Source organism: Agelaius phoeniceus, chromosome 2 (assembly GCF_051311805.1).
Source record: "Agelaius phoeniceus isolate bAgePho1 chromosome 2, bAgePho1.hap1, whole genome shotgun sequence".
NCBI classification, from domain to species: domain Eukaryota; kingdom Metazoa; phylum Chordata; class Aves; order Passeriformes; family Icteridae; genus Agelaius; species Agelaius phoeniceus.
Window position 1 is genome coordinate 112,489,976 of NC_135266.1, and position 26,847 is coordinate 112,516,822.

At 42.3% G+C, this 26,847-nt stretch overlaps 1 protein-coding gene across 3 annotated transcripts in view; it reads left to right on the forward strand.

Annotated features, from left to right (window-relative positions):
- HTR1F (5-hydroxytryptamine receptor 1F) overlaps positions 1-21,826 on the forward strand; it is a 103,394-nt gene extending 81,568 nt beyond the window's left edge. For 2 of the 3 annotated variants that reach the window (XM_077174545.1, XM_077174543.1), the window contains one exon: positions 17,833-21,826. In XM_077174545.1, coding sequence (XP_077030660.1) covers positions 17,871-18,974 — 1,104 coding nt within the window. In that variant the 5' untranslated portion in view covers positions 17,833-17,870 and the 3' untranslated portion in view covers positions 18,975-21,826. Of the gene's footprint in view, positions 1-10,734; positions 10,873-17,832 lie in introns of all 3 variants that reach the window. The other variant, XM_077174544.1, reaches the window with a different exon arrangement.
- Positions 21,827-26,847: the final 5,021 nt, after the last annotated feature.

The window sequence follows — 26,847 nt, forward strand, 5'->3', positions numbered from 1 at the left end:
AGAAGAAAATCATCAGTTTGCTCTAATTAATGTGGCTGAACATGTGTACTAAAATGGACTTCCTCCATTTTTCACCCTCATGTTCAATGATTTGACAGAATACTTCACGCTCTTAGGTGCCTATTTCAATCCAAAACACTCTCTAAATAGCACTTGTAGCTAATTGATTTGTCATAATTTACTTCCACCTTGCTCTCTAATGCTCCAGCATGGTACTTTTTAAATTCTGAACACAGGAGAAGGCCCTCCTGGGAGAAAAGCTTCTCTGAGCTCCCTCGTGGGGTTTTCAAGCTGCAGTTCACAGATGAAGGAGCAATGGGAAGACAAACACCACCTCCAGCCATGCTAGAGGTGCATGAGGCAGCTGTCACTCCCACACAATTCCTGAGTGACTGCATTTCATCCTTTTGACCAGCACTGACAAGGAGACAGGGTGCTCCCTGAAGCTTGTCCCTTTTGGATTTATAATAGGGGTGGCTGCTAGGATCATTGCTCTCCAGCTTATAGATGGCAGCTTCCCAGAGGGAACAGAGAGGTCACTTTGGGAGCTATCTGACTTTCCCAGTCCCCAGGTCCAGTGTCATCAGTGCAAAGACAGACACAGACAGGTTTCGTTTTGTCCATACACTCAAGCAAGGTACCACAGTGTCAGAATAAAAATCAGCTGTGGATCTTTCTCCACTACCAGGAGCTTAGGCCAAGGGATACCTTTCTCCAACAGAAAAAAATATGCTATTACTTTTAATCCTTCATGTAGCTTCTGCTAAGAAACACAAGATCACTCACTGTTAAGGCATGGAGGAAAAGCTCAGCCTAAGAGAGGAAGCTGACAATGTAAAATGTGCTTGAAGAAAGCTTACCAACTACACAGATTACTCCAACTTTCCTTCCTGAGCTTTGCTGCTTGCTTTGCTTCTTGAGGTACCAAGTACACTAAGGATAATGCCAGATCCCTTTGTGGCAAGGATATTCTACCCTAGACAGAACAACACTGGTGATGTCTTGTCTGGAGCTGGGTCATCTGCCATCATTGGCAGAAAAGTGTCTTTTCTGGTCCTACTGCTTCCAAACAACAGCTCTTGCCAACAGCTGTGGAATCAAATATGTGCCACAGTTTAACCCCAGCCATGTGAAATGCAAAAGGGATCAACTTATCAACTTTCAAGTTAAGTAACAAGTTAATTTGAAAAGGAGGAGACTGTTGCCCTTTGAAGCACTGTTGTTATTATTATTATGCCAGAGTTCCTTTCAGCCACACTTGTTTTCTTGGGAAAAAAGTATTTTCTTACTAGAGAATATAAGACTTGGAAAGAAATATTACAAAAATTGTCTTTCATGGATACATCCTTGAGCTACACCATTTTATGTAAGAAATCTTCCACCTGTAGCTCTGCCTTGGCTAGAAGAAAGCCCAAGAGCCTCCTTCTGTCTTGTTATGCTCAAGCACACCAGAAAGTACTTTGTCAAAGAATTTTGGCTTTACTTGGAGAGAAGTTTACAGCAGTTGACCAGCTAAATTGTCTTTAAGTTATTTATACTCAGCTCTCTCTCACTAGCAACTAAGAAAATGACTGCATCCTTATGCAAGTCATGGTGAACATGTTGATTTGCCATGTCTGAATCCCTGCTTTAAATCTTTAAGGCACTTGGATGGCTTCTCCTGGAAGGAGGCACTTTTGGCAGGGGTATTGTGATGGATCAATTAACAGGATCAATCAGCATTTGATTTCAGCTCACCCTGTGCACCCATCAAGGCTCCCAATGATGGTGCAAAGTGCTTGCATCCTGGAACTCCAGCTTGCACCTTCAAAAACCCTCCCACACTACCACACCTGGGTGAAACCATAATTGCTTCAAGGCAAAAAACCTTATAAACACAAATGCTGCTGAAACCAGTATGTCATCCTTAATGGTAGGCTCCTGGTCTCAGACAGCTTTTCAGCATCCTAGACACCCATTACACTTCCAAATGGCTCTCCAAGCTTAATAAATCACCCTGAGAAGTTCAAGCAAGAGCTCACAAAGTCCTCTGTAACCTTTCAGTGTGCTTAGGCTGGATTTCTACCTGACGGATCAGAAGCAGTGGACCCAAGAAGCAAATCTGCTCCCCAGGAGATGCATCAGGAAGGATTTGCTGCTGGGTTCTCTGCTGCAGAACTAATGGACAGTGCTCATGGCTCAGACTACTTGCAGAATGTGCAGAGATTGGCAGGGAAAATGTGACCAACTCGCTGCTGCCAAGGGGTATGGAATGGGAAAGGCAGCCAAACGGGAGCATTCAGTCAAATTGCACGGAAAAATATTCTAAAAGCTCTATGAAACAGGGGACTGAGCTCAGCTTTACTTCAAGACATTTTTGCCACTAGAGCAAAAGGAAAGTACTTATTCAACCCCTCCTGGGGCACTAAGTTGCCAATTTTGTGCATTTCTTTGCAGCTAAAGCAAAAAGGTAAAAATCTTATCTTTAACTTTACTAGTGTCTGTGTTTCTAGTAGATGAGGAAGGAAAAGGGAGCCAGGAAATATTCAACTTCTCTCCCTACTCATAGACACTCTACTTCTTACATTATCAGACACCTAAATGATTAATAAAATAAAGAAACCCAAAAACAAATTTTAGTGCCATGTGTTGTTGGCAATCCAGATGTCCAAAGACAAAAAATGGGTAATTAAATTTATATGTATGTAAATTTTCTATTGCCAGTCATTATTATTGTCATAATTCTATCTGCTGAAGGAAGGGTTACATCTCCTTGATAGAGAAGGTTTATTTCATTAACTCCTTATGTACAAGTAGGAAAATTGCAGAAGAGCCTAGAGGAACAGGTGAACCATTAAGCCTAAATATTAAAAATACAATTAAACAAATACAGTCCCTGACATACTGCTTGCAATATAGGAGAATAGGGAAATACTACGTAACCACATTTAATTCCTTTAAATCACTTCAATTTTAGATACTTAGCTGTAGTATTTCCTATAGGTTGAGAGACATTTGATTTAAATATCAATGCAAGATGAAGTGTTCTTTAAAGATGTGCAGGAAGTCACCTAGATGTTAAAAGAGCATCTCAAGAAATTGATGCATGAGGTTTTTTTACCCAGTTTTATGGAAAACAGGAGATCTTTATGAGCTTTTTCTGGTCATAAACAGAGCTTCAGGAAAAGCAAGCAGCTGAATCTATGTCTTTTGGCTAAAGTCAATAAACATAGGCAGTATGGTTGTTGTCTTTTCAAAAACTCTCCTATATATGACTACAGCATTAGCACTAAAAACTTCTTTATAGCCAATATAATGTAATTTCTAACCACACAAAACCTCTAGAAGGAGGAATGTAGACTCCTCACTCCCTGAATTGTTAGTTCTCTAGAATCTGTAGCATCATATAGGAATAAAAAAAAAAATCTCCTGATTGAACAGGACACAGAACTTGAGCAAGACTTTAATGTTCTGATCAAACTGCAGTAGAATTTTAAATGAAAAGCAAAGGCTTGAAACGGCAAGAACTGCTCAGACTGACATTTTTACTCTTGTCAGAAGAAAGTTCCTGTGCTCATCAGTCTCTTGTTTTGATAGATAAATGGTCCAAATAGTGCTCTCCCAGCAGTCCCAAGCAGCATTTGTGATGTTCTTAAAGGCAGTTACTTTTCAGACTACCTGCTCTGAGACCACACAGATAAATACTTAATAACACAGCTTATGAAAACTTTTCAAAGTCAATTGCCTTTCCTCTGACACACCTTTTGCTGATGTTACATAACTGCTTTTAAAAGTGCAAATGCAGTAAACGTCATCCATGGTGAAGTGAGAATATAAAAAGACCTATTCCCACATATAAGCCACTGCAATCTATAACACCACTTTTATTAGCAACCTACAATGCAGCCAACACATGGAGATGAAGAAGCCTGAAGTAACTGCTGTTGTTATTAATATTGTTCTTATGAATCTCTCATACAGTAGCAGTAAAAAATCCAAATACTTCCTTCAATTCCAGACTGGAAAATAACTTTGTCATGCCACAGAGTCAAGCAAATGAAGAGCCCCCTGCCACCAATTTCCTAAACGGATGTCTCAGCAATTATTCTGCAGACTTCTGTTAGCACAATGCTGTCACTGACGCAGCCCAGCTTCCTTCTCAGGAATACTTCTCACCCACACAAAAGCTCTAGAAAGCACACTCCCAGCAGTTGAAAAAAAGGTCAAAAGCACCTCTTCCCTTCAAAAGCACCTACTCTTACATGTGAGCAAAAGAAGAGCCACAATGACACCAACTTGTAATTCGAAGACAGCTCAATATCCTCCTTCTGGGTATTCTGTAACAACTATCATGGCAGTAAAAGAGTTTTAATCATATTAGGCTGGAAAAATACATTATTTAGTAATTAAGTAACAATCAAACAATTCTTATCTTAAAGCCTATTAAGACTTACAGGCCCTAAGCCTTGATCTGGCAATTGTTCAGCTCGACATAGAAAAACGTGTATGAGACCATCAGTGGCATGGGGCAAGGACCCCAGGCTAGAATGCATTTATTTTTTCCAGGTGTAAAGGAATTACTGGGGGAAAAGGACTGATAAATAATTGCCTTGTGTTCAAAGCATCTGATAAGCAAACCCCCTTTTTGCTGCATTTCATTATGAAAACAGGAGGGGATGAGAGAAGAAGAAAGGAGGACCTGCTGTGCCCCCGAACACAGCGCTGCTGATAGCAGCTCCCTGAGGCTTCAGCCATTCACTCTTTCAGAAACCCAAACTTCTCATCATCACTTGTCTTTGAAAAGGTTACCTTGAGCAATGTGCAACCATTTGACCATGCTGACACCTGTAGATACTGAGCTTTGTTATTTTCAAGTGGTTCTGCAGTATAACTTTCTGGGGGTCATGACTGGCACTACACACCACAGCATCCAAGCAAGCTTGGATGAAATTAAATAGATGTGATTAAAGTATCCTGCACTCAGGCTGAAGGAAGAACAACTGGAAGCTGTAACAGATTATTTGAGCTGGATACTTTCTAGCCTAAATGCATTTTACACCTTAATTCAATCTTTCCATCGCAGGACTCTCTGCAGAGCTGACAGTGTTCAATATATTTACAAAGCACAAGTGCTGGATTGTCCATTTTACACACTGAAGTCATTCACTCACCAAGCTCCCCCAGTGCATCCTGAAGCATGATTTCCTAGCAGTCACAAAGCAACAGCAGGGATCCCACCACCCTGCTCGGCACCAGCTGCTGGACACTGCAGGGCTTGTGGGATCCTGGGCGTGCAGGGTGGAGGCCAAGGTGGCAAAGAGGTGCCCTGGTACAGAAGAGATAAATCAGTTCAGGGAGGCAGGAAGGGGCAGGAACAGTTGCTTGATTTGTATTGTCCCGCTCTGACATCCAACAGGGACCTTTCCAAAACAGTTTTGGCACCGATATCAACTTCTCCCAACTGAATAGCAACCTCTAGCATTTAAACTGATTCATCTGTTTCACAGGCCTGAAGAGGCACATTTTGACACAGTTCTCTAAATCGGGCCGAGGCAAACCAAAAAGGGCAGCCAAGTTCTCTGAGTTGAGCAGATGCAGCTGCTTTTATTCAGGATTACCCACATGGACACTGGCTACACCGTTCCTGCTGCAACATCCACACAAAAAACATAATTCCTTCTTGCCACCTAAATTCAGCACTGCTCACTACAGGAAAAGTAATTATCTGTTAATCATCACAGAAGTCAGAAGCCAACATAAAAGCAGCAGTTATATAAAAAAGAAAACCCACAACAACAGACCATGTCAGGTACCTGTTTATCTAAATTAAAATCTTTATCCATTTCAATGTAATAAGGAGCATAAACCTACTGATCCCATTAAATACAGCTGAAAAACATCTTACAGCAATGCTTTTCATCATAACAAAAGGTTAATCTAATGATCCTCTGCCATATTTGATGATTATAAGACATAGTCAAATTTTATTTTTGGGGGTTGGTTTGTTGTTTTTGTTGTTTTCTATTTCATTATTTTTTTCTTAGGCTTGGGGGGGGCAGTTTTGCTTCTTTCTACAGTGTTCTTCTGCACCTACTTCTCACAAAATATCTCCAACTGAGATAAGAGAAACATTCATGGTATTAGAAGGTCAGCAGCATTTTTTCCACTACTAACTGAAAATATTAGGGAACCAAGGACTTTAGTGCACTGCATTTTTACCTTGAACAACACTACCTCAAATCACAAATTTTCTGAAAGCTCCTATTCTGTTTGTTATAGGGTTTTTTTCCAAATTAATATTTGAATTTTGACTTAGAATAGTTGATGAATTAATGGTCATGTCTTTGCAGTTTTCTTTCATGCAGTTCTGCCTATTATCTAGTGAATAGAGAATACTGACAGTCAATATTATGGTCAAACCAGGTCAAAGTGCAGTAATCAAAAGAAAATGTGTAACATAATACAATGTTATTTCCCACACAACTGATTCTAAGATTTTAGATAAAGTCTGCTGCATGGCCTAAATTAGTGCCTAATGATTTTTTTTTTTCATTAGGAGGCATTAACAGAAACAGAGAGAACAAAGAAACTCAAACTCTTTGCAGGTAGAAAATACTGTGACTGCTTGCCTGGGTCTAAAACAATCCATTTGAATTTTCAGAAAGGATAATAACCTTGCAGTAGAGGTCAAGTAAGAGCAGAGCCAGGAACTGCAGTTAATGGTGTTGGAACTTTTCAACCTCAATTCCCAGAGCTAAGCAAGTACAAACAGATGGAGCTTCCATGTAAAAATACATATAATTTCTTCAGATGCTGGCAACCACAACCATTTTCTCTGTTCTAAATGCTGGTGATCCAGCTATTTCTCTTCAGTCTTACTTGAAGCCTTAGATACTCAGGTCAACTGATTAGAGAGAGCATCCCCCTGATTTATGCATATATAACCCCCCTGTGTCTTTTTTTGAAAGCCTCTAACGCTCGGGACTAGGAGGGGGAATAATTGCTATATATGAACAAGTCACATCCTAAAGATTGTGAATAAAGAAACAAAGAGGAAAAATAATCACAGAATGCAATGTCAGCATTTAGTGGCTGAAAATGGGAAAACTTGGAATGAGGAAAAAATCCCGAAGGTATTTTACAGAAGTGGGCACTTCCCTGAATCTGTTCATTGCTCCTTTCCAGAAGAGTTAACATTATAAAGTTCTTCAGCTTCAAAGAGCAAAGAGGCATTTTGAACACTAAGGAAATGTAGTTTTCAATGATGACTTCTTAAAATAGAAAACACAGAAATAATGGGGTAAAATAAGATGCAATATACACATGTGTACCTACACAAGGGCAAACAATGTCAGAACTCATACTACAGGTCTCATTGCTTATCAACAGTACATTGATGTTAAAATGTTAAAAGCCTTTTTCCATAAATTTCTGTAGCTTCAGAGGTTAAAATTGAAAGAAGCATTTTTGAGCAGACAGCTTTGAAGTTATAATTTGATCTTTTCCAATCTCCTAGTAGAAAAATAGTTTTTCATGCTCTAGTCCATAGAGAAATTCTCCAGCTTCCCAATGTGACAGTTGGGCTGTAAGCAACCCAGGGAAAGGAATTCAGCATTTCCAGCAGTGCTAAGCATGATGTTGCTGTTCCCATACATAACAAACAAGCCAGATCATGCTGAAGCAAGGGCTCACCTTTGATTTTTCCAGGCCTCTTCCAGTCTCTGAAGATCAGCACTTTAACCATTTGCCTCTGTCCTTTACTCTTGCTTTTTACCATGTTATTATGTGAAAGCACATCTTACAATCCTGATCTCTCTCAGAAACGACAGGGGCCACAGAAACCCTGCAATTGCTGAGAATCAGCTGGAGGTTTTCTGAGCTCTCCTGCAGCAGTTCAGAGCACTGATGTGCCTTCTGTGGATTTGGGCAATTAGACCCAGTCTGTTTAATGCTTCTTTTCACAATCAAACTAATATTTCATGTTATCATGTGCAAGTACAGTCAAACAGGTTTTTTTTTAACAGTCATTGTGAAATATATTGAAATACATTGCAAGAGTGCACCAGGTTTTCAAAGTAACATTCTTATCATATAAAAACACAAATTTCATTTTCTCAGCATACAACTTAAGGAGAAATAAGGTGCTAAAATTATTTCCTCTTCATGTTATGATTACAATCTAAATCTAAAAGTTAGATTTGCACAACCCTCTTTTGAAACTGCATAGGTTTTTCTTACTCAGGAAACCAAGAGCTAAAGTGAATCCCTAGGACAAAGTTGTACCTAAACTTCTGTAGAATGCTGAAGGCTTTCATAGTCACAAAGTTATGTTTTAAAAGATCTTAGAAAGTCAACACCGATATATTCTCAATGGAAAAAAAATATCAACAACAGGAAAACCAAAAACTTTTCAATACTTCCGTAGTCTATCATTCAAGATTCTTTAGCTGCTTTATCAATGAGAAATTTTGGGGGTCAGCTGGAGCTGTGTGATCTTCTTAGACAATGATCATCTGTATTGATTTCCTAGGACAACTATAAGGTTGGTTTTCATAATTAATTCTGAATCATCTGTTTAAATTTTAAGGAGCCATTCACTGTCATCTGTGCTGTGTGTCAAGTGTCACAACTACATCTGAATTATGCAAAGGAAAAAAGTTGTGTGTGACAGTCTGTTATTTTCCTATCAGAAATGAAAATGAGTTCACAAAGCATTAGAGAGCTTAAGCGCTGATTTAGTATTCACAACATCTACTACAAGAGACCTGGCACATCCAGGGAGCTTCCTAAGGAAGATAAATCCTTGTTTCTGTGTTTGGACAGTTTGAGACTGTCCTGCTGAACAGTGTTGTACCCCTAAAAATACACCCAAGGCTGAATGTTTCCAGGAATTCTTCAGCAAGCTTTGATGGCAGCTGACCTCAGAGAGAGCCATTCTCTGCCAAAATAGGATCTTGGGAGATTTTGCTGGGCTCCCAGTCCTGACAACACACAAGTCATTTCCAGATCAGCTGCCAGTCTGAGCTGGTGGCAGCTGCTCCAGTCTGCTTTCCTCTCATCCTTGCTGCTGCAGACACACACTGAGCCAAGGAAACCCGCCAGAAATCTCAGAAAACCCAAATGCTGACCTCCACAGCACCGTGTGGAAGTGCTGTTTGATGCATCTTAGCTCTGCAAGGAAGTTGCTGTATTTTATCATTTCCATGCAGTTCAGCACCAGTGGGGGATAGAGCCACAGGCAAACACTAAGCAGGGGTTGGTTTCTCCAGCACCCTCCTTCCCAGCCGTTCCACTTCCTCAAGTGCTCCTCACAACTCTTGCACGCGATGTACTCTCCCCTATCTCCACAGCTCTCCTCACCACACACTTGATTTCATGCAGGCTGTCCTGGGACTTATTCTGCCTAAATGCTGCTGCTTTTAAAGAGAATCACATTGCAGTGCAGTAAGAAACTGCAGTAAAGAGAAAGGCATGCTCAAGAGCTGCAGAGTAGTTGGAAATGTGAAAAGGAGGAAAGCTAAGGCCCATCTGCACTTGAGAAGTTTTGCCAGCATAGCTGCATCCCAGATCTCAAGACACAGATGGTTTAAATAGCCCTGGAACTAATGGGGTTTCTGCCATTAGCATTTATGCCAGTTCACTGTGTGAACGTAATTCTTCTGGCTAAGATTTTCAGTTGTGTCAATGCTAGGATTTAAATCCCTAAAAAAATATAATTAAAACCAAACAAACAAACAGAAAAAAAAAACCAACAACAAAAACTCCACACAAAAGGAAAAGCACATGAAAGAAGCAAATGAGGACTTTCTGGTTATCCTGTGGTGCTCGTGGAAAGTCTGATCAGTTACTTGCCCACATTAATGCTCTGTGTCCATGCAGGGGAAAGCAGGTACAAGAACAGTTCTCTGTATTGTATCACCAGCACTGTGGCACCCCATGCAGAGTATAGCAAAAAATCATGTCCTGGTTAGTATATATCTAAGTTTGAAGGCACAGGATCTGAATTTTAGAAAGACAGCCCCAACCTAAGTGTGCAAGTAATCAAGGGGTAAGGCAGCCTGGCACCCTCTGGCAGAAAAGCATTGTCTGAAAGAAAAAAAACCAAACATTCCTCCACAACAAAATCCTGTGCCATGGATGCATCATTTTAAGAAAGCTTTCCACAAATTCTTCCTGCTTTTCTGGCAGCTTTCCTCCCTGTCTTTCCCATGGAGACAGGACAAAAATAAAAATCTTGAATTCTACTTCCTATAAAAGGTTGATTCTCTTAATATCCTTCCCTATTCCAAAATCATTGGCTTTAAGGACTGTTTTGTTTGTTTTGCTTGAAGTACTTCTTGGCCAGGACTACGGGGCCAAGAAGTACTTCAGGTAGTACGTCATTTAGGGGAAATAGCCTGAATTGTCTCAGTTAGTCCTGATAAAGGAAATGTTAGAGAAGTGCTGTTTAGGGCAAACCCAGTGCAGAGTTTGCATCTGATAGGATTATGCCATGCCATATGGATAATAAGATCAAGGGGAAACGACCTTCAGTCTCCAAGATGATCAGATGAGGACTAGAACAAAGACAAATGACACAGTGAGAAGAAGTACAGAGAAAGACACTGGGAAATATGCAGTGAGACAAATACTATCTAAAACAGCATCAGTCTCCAAAAACTGGTCAGAGATGAGATTAAACATTAAGTGAATTTTGCCATCTCTCCTAACCGTAAGTGATCAGCCACAGACTTGTGCTGTTCTTGTGTCACACAGAATCCTGCTGCAGATGAGGAGCACAGGGATGTGTCACCTTCACTCCTCTTCCAGCAAACTCTTCTGAGACCAATTCTCCCTCAAAGCTGTCCTGGTGATCACACAGCAGAAAAATAATTCCCCAACTGTTGGACCAGGGTACAGTCTGAAAATTATGTTTTCTTATGTTATAGCTTGAAATGAAGATCTTTTCTAGGAACACATTTGAAAATATTGATTGTTTTATTACTGAACCTCCTTCTTGTAAAAGAGTTTCAGAGGGAGGTCTGTCAGTGAAGGAGGTTTGGGACTTGCAGCTGCACACACAAGTGTTTTCAGAGGGCTGTCAAAGAACACATGGCCTCAAAGCATAAGGATGAGTGGGAAGTGGGAGAAACAAGGCTGCATTTTATGACTGTTCAAGCAAACTAAAACTGCCTCTCAACCTCCTTGCTCCAGCACTGCCTTGTGATTCCTACAGGGTTCAAGCCCTTACCTGAAAAGGCAGTGTTTTTGGAACACAAGCAAAGCCATTCTGCATTTTCAGCCCCCTGTACAAATTTAGTTGATACAAATGAAAACAAGCCACTCCTGCCTAGTAAGAAACTAGTTGTACAAATCAGATAAAAAAATGGGTGATTAGTCACTTCTTTGATTCACTACCAATCAAAAAAAAAAAAAAAAGAAAAAAAAAAACTTAAAGTAAAAACAAGCAGGAACCTTGCTTTTTCTTCACCAGGACTAAAGTAAAAATTTTAAACTTTTTCTAATACAGAAATTTTTTGGTTGAATGGGGCATTTCAGGCACATTAGATCCAAATTAAACAGAGGAATGCCAAAGAGTAGGGATGGGAAGAGAGTGGCCCCTTAACTTATGTTATGGAGGCATCAAGTTCAGATCCCAGCCCCCTCTAAGGACAGGGTGGTGGCCGCAGGGTTACATGGGATCATCATGGATGTGCTATTCTGCTCAGTGTTGAGCTCACACTGATGGGGGGCTCAAACACCATTTCTCACATTTATTTATTTATTTATTTAAAGAGCTTTGAGCATCAGCAGCAGAGAAGATGGCAGGAAGCAGCTCCCATGGGAACTATTGTCCAGGACCTGATCCTCTGGGACTCTTCCACAACATATACAACACAACAGAAATTAGCCAGGCCTTTATCCTGAGAGATCTGGACTGGGGGTTCAGATCAAATAAGGGAGGAAACCAAATCCCTTCACCTAACAAAGAAACAAATCACTGTCATCTCTTCTGGAGAACTATGAATAGAAGAATGAAATCTTCTCTTTCTCCAGCCAAAAATGATCAAATCATAACAGGTTCACTCTGTGACCACCCAAGTAACTGAAGCTGGATTTGGGAGTCGTGTTATATAAGCAAGTCCATCATCCTGTGTTCTTGCTGCTCCTCCTTCCCTCTCCCCACACCCCTCAGCTAGATTAAAACAGATGGCAGAGGGACATGAAATAAAGAGCAAACACAGGCAAGTGACTAATTTTCCAAAAGGAGACAGAAAGCCAAACCCTTAACTTCAACGTTAGCAGCAGCAAGGAATGCATAATTACCCTCTGAACATCACATTCCTCAACATAAGCAGATGCAGTGGTTGCTACAGATAAGATGACAACAAGCAGGGGAGGGATCCTCCAGGCAGGCTTGACAGGCAGTCTGGGACTGCACCGCAGTCCTGGACACACAAGCAGAGAACCTGGCAAAGGAATCACAGTGGGAATTGTGAAGGTGAGTTAATCACACCAAGGAGATGGGGACAGAGCTATTCCAGTGCTTCCCTTTTACCAGAGAGCACTGTCTTCATTCCTGTCCTGCTGGAGTTGGTTCTTGCATCTCTCCTGTCAGCATCCAATGGCAGAGGGGAAATTCCCTTTCCCTGGCAGCTCAAGGAAGGCTTCAGACTTTGTGTTTCAGCTGCTTCAGTGGAAGCACTGCCTATCTCTGTTGCAATAACATGACAAAGTAGACACTTGGGGTGCTAATTTTCAGGGCTAAGTCTATCAGACTTTGTCATTTTAGCCATTTGGAATTATTTCTGCTGGCAGAATGAATTTAAAGAGACATCCAGAAAATCTAAAGCTAGCATAATCTTTGCTGTGCCTGACACAAAGCATACTGCAGCACATCATTTTGCCAACAGAAGGACTTTTAAGAGTGTTACACAGCTAAGAAAAGCACCAAATCCAGGTTCAAGGCACAGAAAGGGACTTTGCCATTCTGTAAGAAATCAGAGCACCTGTGCTCAGACATGGAGATACCTATTCTCCAGGACTCAGATTTGTTTCCTTCCTGTGTTATGTTGGTATTCAGGGCATGCTGCAAAGCCTATTTATTTGCCCCTGCTTCTCCTGAGGCGTGCATGGGAGACAGAATTCCACATTATCTTTAGTTGATATTAGTTCAATTGATTTACCTGTAATTTTGCTGTGATTTGTTGTCTGTGCTTCTAGGTCTGTTGTGACCTTTTACAAGTGGAAATTATAAATAACTCCAGTTTTTGGAGACTCATACAGCAAAAACTAAACAGCTTTTAAGATATTCCTCCAGTTGCCAGTACATTTGAGGTCCAAACTGTTCTCAGTCCCATACACTGGATAGCATTACCCAAACAGGGAATCTTAAGCATTACTTGAGCATGAATATACAAATATTTTCTGACAGATTAAGAACTGGAAATAACTCTACCTCTGAGTTAAGTGGCAGATATGGGGGGGAAAAAAAAGAAAAAATAAGGTTTTAAGCATGAAGACATGCAGACTGGGTAAGGAGAGTTGGCAACCTTGTAATTTCTGCTTCGCACTTCAATCTGCTGACAGACATCTACTTTGCATTCCAGGAAAGGCAGGCTTGCTGCAGCAGCCTTCAGCTGGCAAGGAACTTCCCTCACAAACCTTGGCCCAGGGATGCACTGTGGCTTTAGGAGCCTTAGGAAGAGTTATTGGCAGGAAAGAATTTAAGGACACCAAGAATCAGGTGAAAGTGTCCCTCTGCCCTTCCTCCTCTGTTGGGACATGGGAGTTCAAGCTCAAAGTACACATCCCCTATCAGATCCAAGTACAAGCTCCTCTTTCTAAAATGGGATTTTTTTAATCCAAAGCAGCCATATTTCCCTCTACTCACACTTAATATGATGGATGAAGCTAATTGTCATTAGTACATCACTTGGTCAGTTTCTAAAGACACGCATTAGGAAGTCACATTAGGAGGGATTTGTACAAATTTATAAAGCTTCATAAAAACAATTTAAATCCAACTGGCTTCAGGTCAGAATGGCCAACAGAGCAAGGGACACCTGCTGCTGGCAAGTGAAGTGTTTCATTTCAAAGCCAGCTGAAGCCTGGTGGAAGGTGGAAAAGTAGGAGCTTTCCCTGCCCTGGCACAACTTTGTGTTTACTTAGAGTACAAAGGCTGCTATTGCTGCCTGTAGCAATGTAAACGCCCTAAATTCAATCCCTGGCTTATTTTGCTGTCTGATTACTATTACTGTTTTTAATTAAGACACATTTTGCTAATGAACCCACCCAGAAATAAACACCTTCTCCCACCCCTCCCAGTTCTCTCCAAAAACCTGTATTCGAAAGCAGTAAACACTAAATCAGCAAGTTTTCTCTCCACAAATGCTTAAAGTAATATTAAAAAAAGAAAAAAGAGGCCCAAAAATCAAGAGCTGTACATTTCTAGCCCTTAAATCTACATTCAGAACCCCAAACAACAGACTGATGGTGCCTTTCCCAAAGGTATTCCCAGTCAGGTTTCTCCAGCATTAGGGATTTTTATTTATTTTTCATGCTTTCAAAGGCAGAGTAGTACTGTTTTCCAAACCTGAAAGGGCAGACTAAGGCTGTTGAACAAGATCAATTACATTGTTATTTTGTAAATCTTAGCCACAAATGGTGGGTTATGGGCTTAATAACACACACACATGCTCAAGAAAAGCTGAAATACCAGCAACATCCGTTTTTCTTGAGTGGCCACTAGACAAACTCAATGCTTACTTTTGTGATAAGGCTGCACAGACATTTTCATCCATGCCTTCTAAACATGATCAGTAATATGATAAATGTGTGTGTTTACAGACAAGGAAGTATTTACATTCAGGTCACCTTAATATGCCAGATCTAGAAGGGAAGGAAAAAAGATTTGTAGAAGTGGCTAATTCCTCCAAAATAATAATATTCCTGTGTCCAAGATAAGAGGCATGCTATCTTAGGTGAACAGCAGCTTCCTTTGTTTACAGAGCTCTTATTCCACAATCATAAATAATAATAAAAAAATAATGAATAAAGTACAAGGCACCATTTTCACCAGTCTTAAATTCAGGACAGTGTAATGCAATCAACATTTCAAGTCTTTCCAGAGTTTTGGAACAACAGTTGAGTATTGAAAAGGTAATAATAAAAAACAACACTTCCATCTGCAGCAAGAGTAGGTGCCATGGAATTTGAGTTATCAGTGATAAGCTGATAGAGTGATATCAGAGATAGCTGATAGAGACATATCAGTGATAAGCTCTACAAGAGGGGCACTGAGCTGCCAACTCCACAAAAGTAGCCTTACAAATATCTGGACTGCAGCAACTCTTCTGAAAATAGCTGCATGCTTGAAATAGTCACTGCCAAACTTATTCCACAAGAGATAAATCATGCTACTAAGAGAAAGCAATAAAAATAAACAAACTAAGGTTCCAGGGAATTCCTCTTGTTTTACAGTGAATTAGCAGAAGCACTGTAATGAATTTGCTCAAAATTGACAAGGAAAGGCTAAAGCAGAGGGGCAGAGGCCAGCTCTCCTGCATTCTAATCCAGTGCACTGTCTACAGGATCATCCTTCATACTCCTGAGAATGGCTTGGTTGCTTGCTGAGGGCAGAAACCAGCCATACCAAGTGACTGAACTGAGTTCCACTTAAGAAAAAATCCAGAATTAGGTCACGTCTGGCCATTATCAAAAGAGAAAGAAGCAGCAGTCCTTAAATACTGCCAATACTTCAACTCCCCATATTTATAAAACAATCTTTTTAGTTAATGATCACCCAGTAAAGCTGCACCAGTTAGAAATGGATCCCCACCTCACTCCACCAGGAAAGCCACCAAATTTTGTGACTGGCAGCCCTGAGCAGCACAGCCCTCATGGCTCTGCCTCCACACAGAGAGGCATAATCACTGCACAGAAATGGGCACATTTCTGCCACTGTGCTTCCATAAAGAGCCTCCAAATCACAGCAGCACTAAGGAAACTGCTTATTCCTACACGCCACTTTTGCACATCTACCCAGAGTGTCTTCCTTACTCCACAATCTCAAACTGAAGAATCTTTCAAAAATTATTAATCAGCTTTCATTAGCTCTAAATTGCTTTTTCCTTGCTTGCAATTAAGGACTAATATCCAAAGAGTTAGAAATTTATAAGGTGATTAACCATAACGAGTGATTAACCATAGTATGATCAATTGCTGAATATCACAGATATCTTAGTTTTTCCCAATAAACTTTTTTCCCCTATGTATTTGCACAAGCTTGAAAAGGAAGATTTATTTAGCAGAGGTTGAGCATTCAGCAGATAGTCTGTTCTTTCCCTAGAAGGCAGCTAGCTGTAGACAAAAATATCTGCAAAACAGAAATTAGCGTGGATTCAGAAGGATTTAAGGTGACACTGACATGATGAAAGATCTGTTTTTACATGTGTAAAGTATATTTCAAGTTCAGAGAAAGGAACACAGAAAGCACACACATGTTGTGATCAGCTCATGTACAGGACAAGTATCTGCTAGGCCTGTGCAAATATCACTACATAAAATATATTTCCTTTCCTTGTGCTTCCATTCAATTAAATGTTGGTCAATCAGTGCTAAAAACATTCCTGAGCAGTCAGTAGCATATTAAGCACTGCCTGGGTTAAAATCTCAAAGCAAGTGAGTGAGTTGGGTCCAAGGTTATAAACAGTAAACAAGATTCTTTTTCAGCCACTCCAGCATCATATCAAAAAGCTTTAGTTATGTTAACGAAACCAAATTTCTGAAATAAAAAATATTCACTAATTTCACACATTTCCCTACTTGTGGCATCCAATGTAACCAAAGTGCAACTCACTCACTACACTCAAAAATCTGTGAAAGATAACCCCACTTAGGTGTTCATCAAGTAGATCTTACACAAGAAATTGCAGGTCAGCGCTCACTAGAGGATGAAACCTGATCTTTAGAGCAGAGCTTGTCACTCACAGTAAAAGCTGGAATCTCCAATTCAGCTGCACTCTTCAGGGTACTCAGAAACCCTTCTTGATAAGAACGTATCCCCAGAACACAACCCAGAACTTATTTCATCAGTATTTCTCTGCATTTTCCTTCCTGCAGAGCCATAGGAGTTAGGCTATTTCCATAGAAAGAGTCATTGTCAGAACAAGTAGTACCCAAGTTTTCTTTGGCAGAAATCAGAGAACAGCAAAACTTGAGGAAAAGTAAAGATGTTCTCAGGGCTCTAATGTACATCTAATATTTCACTTAGCCAATAAGTGAACCATTTGAAGCTTTAAAACCTATTAAGATGCTTCATTTTAGAGATGTATAAGAGGAAGACATAATACAACACTTTCCTCACACCATTTTTTCCTTCTCCTGTTTGTATGGTGTCACCCAAGGGCATATGGCAATGTTTCACATTTCTATTTTCTTTTCAAAGCTATGTCCCAGTTAAGAAATCCCATGTTTAGCTAATATATGAGGAATGAGTCACTTATTGATGGGGAAAATGAGTTTATATGGGGAAAATAAGCATTATGCCTGCTGCATTAATGTTTTCAACAGTCATTACATTGCTTAGTGGAGCAGACAGCACAAGCCTAAAAGTAGTATTAGTGCTTACTTTTGGATGAGGTTGTTCACATTAAACCAGTTTCAGGACTCCTCTACAAAGCATTCAGAATAAGTGCTTCTAGCTGGAAGGGAAGTAAGTATTTTTAGCCACTCGAGGAACCAGGCTGGAGTCTGGAGTCAGAATAATTTCTAATGCTAAGGCTGAACTTCTTGTAAGCTTAGGGTCCACAGTCTTTTAAGACAACAAAAAATCAAGGGTGCGTCATCTGAATGTTTTTACTTTTCCAACAGGTAACTGCTACGGGTAAAGATCATCTTTAAAAGGGAACATGGATTTAATAAACTCAACTGAACAGAACAGTACATCAGAAGAACCTTTCAAATGGGCGACATCCAAGATTCTCATTTCCATTACCCTGTCTGTGCTGGCTCTAATGACAACGGCCATCAATTCCCTCGTGATGACTGCAATAATTGTGACAAGAAAGCTCCACCACCCCGCCAACTATCTAATCTGCTCTCTTGCAGTGACTGACTTCCTTGTGGCAGTCCTGGTGATGCCCTTCAGCATTGTCTACATCGTGAAGGAGACCTGGATCATGGGGCAGGTGGTGTGTGACATTTGGCTGAGCGTGGACATCACGTGCTGCACTTGTTCCATCCTGCACCTCTCCGCCATTGCTTTGGACCGGTACCGAGCGATCACGGATGCCGTGGAATACGCCCGGAAAAGGACACCTAAGCACGCTGGCATCATGATAGCAGTTGTATGGATCATATCCATTTTTATCTCCATGCCACCTTTGTTTTGGAGGCACCAGACAACCAGCAGGGAGGACGAATGCATCATCAAACACGACCACATTGTTTTCACCATTTACTCCACGTTTGGCGCCTTCTACATCCCGCTGGCCTTGATCCTGATCCTTTACTACAAGATCTACAAAGCAGCAAAGACATTTCACAGGAGAAGCGTCAGCCGGATCGTGAGGGAGGAGGGGGTGAATGGACAAGTCCTTTTGGACGCAGGTGAAAGAAGCACCAAGTCAGCTTCAATGCCCAGCACAACAGAGAAGACCTCAGATCCCCTGGTGAGCTCTGATAAAATCAACATCACCCTACGAAGTCCCAGGTCTGAATCCAAGCACGAGAAGTCCTGGAAAAAACAGAGAATCTCCAGCACAAGAGAGAGAAAGGCAGCAACGACGCTGGGTTTGATCTTGGGGGCATTTGTGATCTGCTGGCTCCCATTTTTTGTAAAAGAAGTAGTTGTTAATACCTGTGAAACATGTCACATCTCAGAGGACATGTCTAATTTCCTAGCATGGCTGGGATATATAAACTCCCTTATTAACCCTTTAATCTACACAATCTTTAATGAGGATTTCAAGAAAGCCTTCCAGAAGCTTGTACGGTGCGGGCAATACCTTTAAGAGTTTTTGTTCATATAAGGAGAACACATTCATTGTTTTTTAACCTGTATAAATTTATATAACTGAGATGGCATTTGTTGTATTTAAGGCAAAGCACCAGGACTCTGCATTTACATGATAATGACTTTTTTTTTGTAGAGGTAATATTGGGAGCATTAATTGCCCAAGTTTTAAAGAGATGGATCATCTGGGATTGGTTTTGCTCTAGAAAAAGAGGTAGCTCTGATCCAGTTGGGATTTGCACAGCTGCCTAGCTTGAAGCATAAGGTATTACCTTAAATATGAAGGAAAAATGCACTTGAAGTAGATGAAGAAACAAAACTTTTTTAAAAGTAACCCTCAGTCATTGATGAAATGTTAAGTAAAACAACACACACATTTTAAACCCTACTGATATAAGATAGAAAATACACCATGGAATGACAACATGATTTTAACAGTCTGGCACAGGCCTGCAGCATAGAGCCAAGCCATTCACAGCCAAGGGTAGTAGCTTTAAATATATCTACCATCATGCTAAGTCAGTGAGCTGCAGAGCGAGCTGCAGCCCTGCCTTGCCCCCTAGGTGGACTTCCCTGTGTTACACAGCATCCCAGCAGCAGGCAAGGGGCTCTGATGGCTTACCAGTTTCATAGCAAGCCAGTGTTGGGAGCCCTCTGCCATTGCACACCCACAGCAGATGCGAGCATAACCCCAAGAGAAACAGCCAAACATCTGGAGCACCTCCAGTGAGCAGGGTGCACAGAGTGCCTGGTGCTCTGCGCACTGCTTGCATGGGAAAGGGAAGGTTCAAAGAGCAGCTGGTTCTCCTTGTGCAGATATTAGAAGAGAGAGAAGCTGGAGACAAGGAGACACTCCTTTCTCTATGTCCTCATACCTGGCCAGGCACAGAGCCTGTGACCTGCAGCACCAAACCAGCCACAGCTCATACCAGGGCTGAGCACTGCTGACAGAGGGTGGCTCAGTAAGGTTTGAAGGACTGGGGCTGACAGCTCCAGCTCAGCATGTTCAGCCCTCCATCCTCAGAAGCCTGATGCCCCTGAGCCTCTTCTCAACTGCCCCAAGCACCAGGGCTGTGCTGCCTTTCCAAGCAAGTGAGAAAGCACCACAGTGCTGGCAGCATGGGTCTCTGGAAAAGGCTGTGCAGCACCTTCTGCAGCAGGGGAAGAGGGAGTGACCTCAGTATGCACTGCACACCTGGGCAGGGGATCCTGTGGGATGCTCACTGAGAAGCGCACCTCTAAAACCCCTCCTTCCCCCAGAGCATACATCCATATCCCCATTCCCAGCAGAGTTAACAAAAACATGAACTCCAGCCCACCCTAACTTACTTAGTCAAAGATGACCTCTATGAACAAATCCCTTCCAAGGCCTGAAAGATGGCAGCTTGGCCAATCCTGACCAACATGCTCTGGATGCCAAGCCATGAAGCTGTTAGAGCCACACCAAAGCCCAGGTCTTGCACTTTTCAGGACAAACAGATTCAGGCTGTGTCACTAAGAGCCCAGATTCAAATTCTTTGTCAGACATTCAGTGCTGCCTCACAGGAACAGAGACTTGAAGCTCCTTACAGGGATCACAAACCACACTGTCAGCAGCAGCAACCTCCTGCAAAGGTTCTCCAGTTTGGCACTTGGGCCACCAGCCTAGGAACACCACAAAGGAACTGAGAAATAACAGCACCATTGTCACCTTTAGTTGGGGAAAGGTGTCACTGGCCTTGCAATTGTTCTTCCAAGAGACTTTCAGTGGTTTGTATTACACAAAAAAAGTCAACACTGCCATTTGTCTCTCCCCCTCTCCCTCCTCTGTATTACAAACTCTGGAGTTGGTAATAATTTTTGTATTTTCCCTGCTGGCTACCAGCTGACACAACAGCTGTCAAAAGGATTTCCTGCAAGATGACGAGGTTTGAAACTTGAGATACTGAACTAATTTGTTTCTGTCACTTACAACTTACTGTATTCTGCTTTCACATCGAGGTCCAAATGAAATGCTATTCAGAATTAGCAGAAACAGTGCATTTGCTGTTGATTTTAACACAGCCAGGAATCTAATGGAAAGCTCACTTGTCATACCATGGAGCCCTAGCACAGCAGTGGCTCAGCTAAATTTTGAAGATACTGGGATGTGACAGAGTGGAATTGGCTCATGCTCAGTGCAAGCCAGCATGCTTTATTACCATTGCAGTCAGAGCACAGCCTCTGCAGCCCCCGTGACCTCAGCACTGGCTGCATTATGCTGAGAGAAAAAATTGCTCTCAGCATCAGCTGTGCTCTGCTGTCTCCAGAAAGAGCCATGAATTTTAGCTTTCCAAAAGGATTAGCAGATTAGCAGGAGGCAGCACAGAAAACCCCACAAAATCATTCACTCTTGAAGACCTCTGTTTCCCAGATTTCCTGAGTTGTAACCCTGGGTGTCTTGGGGGAATCCATTCCTCTCCCCCTGCCTCTCCCTTTATGGCTGCTGGAGTACAGACTATATTGTTTATCCTCTTACTAGTAAGATGTTTGACAATATCTTGTGAAATCAAATTGGACAGAAAAATAGGGGCTGCTTTTCAGGAGAAAAGATACTTAAAATACTCATTTAAATAACAATGGGTGAAGCTCAAAGAAGGAACCATATGTAGATAAACAGAAAATATCTGTCATTTATGCACTGTTAACAGTATTATACTCTGAAACTAATTAAGCTGCTAAACATTTCTCAAGATGCAGGGTGGTTTCTTTTGTATCGTTCTCACTGAGCTGTATCTGCTCACCCTTCAGCACAGTGGTGGGAGAGGCAACTACAAGAAATCTGATCAAACAAGTGGGAAGTTATTCCATTAAAAGCACTTGCGGCTTGTGGACCATCATTTCTTGGTGTCTGACTGCGACTCATCACTCGTTCCCTTACTGAGCCCACTGTGCCAAACACTTCCCCACACAGCACCACACAGTATCATTTCATCTCTAGCATTTACCCATGCATGTGATGTATCCAGAAAAAAATACATGAATTCCCCTTTCAAAATGGATAGACATTAAGATGTCTGCAGGATGCTGCTTTCCCTCCCCTTGAAGCACAGAGGCTTCCACTGGACCTTAGCACTAGGGTGAAGGAGCACAATTTTATGCACTGGAGCTAAGATTTTTTGCAAGTAGCTCTGTGCCCTGTGAGAGTTCAGTCTCAGCAAAGAGAAAAAAAAAAAATAAGTGTCTGGTTTCCCACCTCCACCAGAAGACTCTGTGTGTGTATTTCAGGGAAAGGGTTTAACATGTACTCCAGAGTTTGCACAAAGCTTCCTGAGTCCCTATCACTCCTGCAGCTGCCTCCCCATTGCTGTTTGCTGCCCACCTATCAGTTTAGATTTCTTCCAATACCCAGAGAACTGGATTTGGAGCAGCTGACCCACTCCCACTTCAGCTTTCACAGAGAATTGTTCCTGAAGCAGCTGTGAACATGATATCCAGCTCAGGTGGATGGTTTTTACGAACAACAAGCAGTCAGATGCACCTCGTTGTGCTGCACTCATTTCTTTACCTTTCCTCCCTGCCAGATGCTTTACTGGTGTCCTTTCCTCCTGAGGATGGCACACCCCTACAGAGAGCTTGGGGACTCAAAAATACATTTGTTTTAGTGATGCAGTCACACTTGTTAACACATGACTGTACCACCCAGAAACACCCACCTCATCCAAATGCGCTTTTGGCAGTCGCTGTCTTCAGCTGGCGCCTGATTGTTCTCGGTGCTGGGGAGGTGCACGGAAATAGCTCCGTGCCAAATTATTTTCTCCAGCAGTTACAAACTCAGCACGTTATTTCTAGGCAAGTACACATTACTACTCGACCTTTGCACGTCAGATTCCCCTCGCAGAAGAGAAACAGAAAATCGCTGCTGTAGCTGCTGCTGGGAAAAAAAAAAATAGAACAAAAAAAGGGCTCTTTGTAACTCCGCACACCAAAGAGTAAATCCTGCAAGAAAGTGAGAGGAAACCCTTGTAGTAGCCCTGTAAAGATTAAGAAGAATCCTAACACATGTCAGTCCTACTACAGGGACACTACTACCAATAGCAGAACTGCTAAAAATTAACAGCAAGATGTTGACATCTCCTTCCCCTGTGAAATCCTGAAATTAAACCAATTTTTTTTTCAGATTTTTCATTGTCTTCTGGAGAACCAGGATCAAATTTCTTACTTCACTTCTCAAGCAGAAAAGCTAAACCTCTAAAAGAAGCAAAAATGGTTTTGTGATTTAGTGTTTCTAGCCATCATAAAGTAACTCCAAAAAATTAAATCTTTGATGATACTGATCTTGGCTAAGAGGAAAGATTACAGAGAACAGAACAAACAGAAGTCAGCAGCAAGGGCTCTCAACAGCCAAGGTTACCAGCCAAATTCAAAACAGACTTTCTGGTGTCAAATCTCCCACACAATGAACACCAGCAACTGAAAGCAACTTTATACTCTCACTTTCTATCCTAACTTACCAAAGTATGAGTTTCATAAATTTCATTTTTTACTTCACATTCAAGTGAGTTACTTAAGTAAGAACTCTGCAACTCAGGAAAATTTCAGAAGGGAATATTTTCAGGCAAGGAAAAAGTACTGTGTTTCATTAGTCAAAGTACATCAGTACAATTATGAATTTCGAATCCTGGTTGGGGCTGTGTAAAGTCAAAGATGCTGCTTATCCAATGCTATTGCTCTTAACCCATTAATAGCTCAAACCAATTGTATCTACTCTTGTGTATAATATAATACTATTATATATATAATATAGGCCTAAGATTATTTTAAATATTCTGAAGTTCTGAAGGTATTCATTGCTATGCACCAGATGGGCAGCACTAATAAAAATATGCCTCTCTTTCCACTTTAAAGCAAGATACCTCCTATACATGGATGATATTTTCCCCTCACTAAATTAAGACTTTTCCCTTCTTCCTGTACACCCATTTATCTGAAATCCAGAGCTGTATTTCATGGTTTGGGTTTAAAGATGAAAAACATGTTTAACACCACAAAAAGTGCTAACTGCTAAGGTAATGCTAGAAGAGGGATTAATCTTCTCACTTTCAGTTTAGATCATGACTGGTGGTAGACATTTAATGCAATAGCTGGTTCTGTGCTCTGGCAGCGCTCCAAGATGCAAAAGCTGTGGTTAATTTGTATGACAGCAAGCGTCTGCTAAGCAACTCGCTCTTGGCTAAGCCTGGTTTCCTATCTTTCACAGCACAAAGCTGCATGAAACAGTCCACAGCCACAAAATAAGGAATCAGCCAGTTTACACTCCAGATGTTTCTAGTCTGGCAGTCACTGGAAGATCGTTGCCCCACAAACACACACCAGTAACCAATAGCAGCAAAGCTGTGCCTGCATCCACAGGGAAAAAAAATGAATCTTTCACATTCATGTACTACTCTGGAGGCAGGCTGAACTGACTCATGGCCAGGTGGGCTCAACACAGAGCAGCACTGCTCCCAGCCAGACACAAAAAGAGATCCCTTCAAGGAGAACGTCAGTAATTAGCAAAACAGCGTTGAATCACCTCAACAGCTCTGGTCAACACACTGCTTGCATTTTCTGTCATCAAAAAGTTCACCTCTGAAGCTTGAGGTGATCCACCAGCTTAAATATATGCAAAAATACTGGAATTTAAGATAAGAAAAATTCAAGCTACATGTTTTCATGGGGATTTGTCTTCCAAATCTAACAGCCAGTAAACTGCAATCATTTGGAACCCAAACCGTTTTCCAAGCAAGATACAGCCATAACAGCTAAGCAGGACTTCATTTTTCACACATATAAATATAAGATATGTTACTATTGGACTGTTTCAAACCTCTTTCATTGATGGTCTCCTCCATTTTGACAAGTATTTCTTTCATTTGGTTTTCAAAGTGTGGAAGGAATGCTAATTAATTAATTATCTCCGGTCTTATCTCATTTTTATAGTCAGAAGACCAAAAGCTAAGGGAAGAAGGAGCAGACAGCACCTCATCCTGAGGTCCTGGGGTGGAGGAGAGGTGAAAGGTGGGGAAGGGGAGAACAGGAAGGCCTTTCTTAACTGCACAAGGAATCACACACTACTGTCAGAGGGATGAAAATGAGACCTGTGGAGCAAATCAGGGAAAGGGAAGGAGGAGGAGAACAGGGAGAGAGAAAGACTGAGCAGTTTTCTCCTTATAGGGCTTGGCAGCCTTGAAGTAAACTTGCTTGAACTCATCACAGCTCAGATCCAGCGAACAGAAGTGCCAGTTCACTTCAGAGCTGCCTGGCACCTCCTGGAGCTGAGAGAGGGAGAGGAGGTGGTTTTGCCACCTCCATCCCACGCAGGGTCAGTGCAGCGCTGCACAGCCCAGCACACGTGATCCTTCTCCAAAACTGCTGTGACAACTCTGGTCAGCACCAGCCGTGCTCAGCCAGTGAGGCTGGGGAGCTGCAAGTACTGAGATCTTGAGAGGTACAAACAGCAGAGAAAAAAAAAATAGTAGTAAGAAAGAATATCTTAAAATCTTATCTACATTCCAATGCCCTCCCAGCTTCTCAAAAGCACCTGGAGAACTGAATGGAGACTTCGTCCCTTGCTTTAGACATGGCAGGGATAGATGCTCAGCTTGCTTTATATTTCAGAAGTACAACTTACACAGTCAAACCACTACCACGTTTCCTGCTCTTCTTAGTGAAATACCCCAGTGGATGGCAATCCTCCCCAGCCCTGCCAGCCTGGCCCTCGCTTGTGTCTCCGGCTCACTGAACATGGAGCTAAAGCACTCCATAACAATTTACTCCAGCACGCCTCTCTTTCACTTGACTGGAGAAGAATAACAAAAAGCAACTGAAACACCCTCCAAGCTCTAAACCTGCAAATAGGGCATAAAATAGAAATAGAAGGAAGCAGCCTAGATTTAAGAAAAAATTAATCAAGTGACACTCCTCTGAACCACCCTTTCTATTCACCCCATTTCACACTCTCTTCTCACCTACAACACACTGTGAGGGAAGGGGAAAACTTATTCCAGTAGCAGGTTTGACTTATTTTGTATAGTTGGGCTAAAGAGTTCTCGTTTAAAGATCCTTCAGGGGAACGAGGAAGGCTGTGAAATGATAACCTGCTTTGCCTTCTCTCATCCTCAGCTGTACGAAGAAAACCAAAGAGGAACGAGGGATTATTGGCTCAGGTGCAGACAGGGAAAGAGACGAATGGGGAGGAGGAAGGAGACGTTCCCACTGAGGGCTGGGTTTTCACGGGACAGAGCAGCTTTGCCTCAGCCCCCGGACACTTCCTGAGAGGGCAACCCCAGCCCCCCTCCGCGGGCTAGAAACCAGAAATTCACAGCCGGGGTGGGAACAGGAGGCGATTTGGGGCTGTTCTCGCCGTGCCAGGCCCCGGAGCTGCTGGAGGCTCGCTGCAGGGCCGGGGATGTGCCGGGGGATGCGCCGGGCCGCGAAGCCTTTTCCCGGGCGGGCGGGTCCCTCTAGCGGCACCTGAGCCCGGCAGCGGCCCCGGCCGAGCTGCCAGTCCCTGCCCGCGGGTCACAGCCCCGGCTGCCGGTCCCTGCCCGCGGGTCACAGCCCCGGCTGCCGTCCCACACACCCTCCCGGCCGGGCTGGGCCCGGCTGGCAGCCAAGCCCCGCTCCCCGAGTGCCCAGCGCGGCACCCCCGGCCGCCCGGTCACCGGCAGCCCTGGCCGGGGAGCAAACGTGCCAATAAAGTGAGGAAGCCATCAGCATGGTTTCTCCTTTGCCAGCAAGAATTTCAGAACCCCCATGTCTGCCTGCACGCCCGCTCAGTAGGTTTATCAGAGAATCATACAATACCCCGAGTTGTAAAGGAACCACGAGGATCATCGAGTCCAACCATCGAGTCCCTGGCCCCACACATC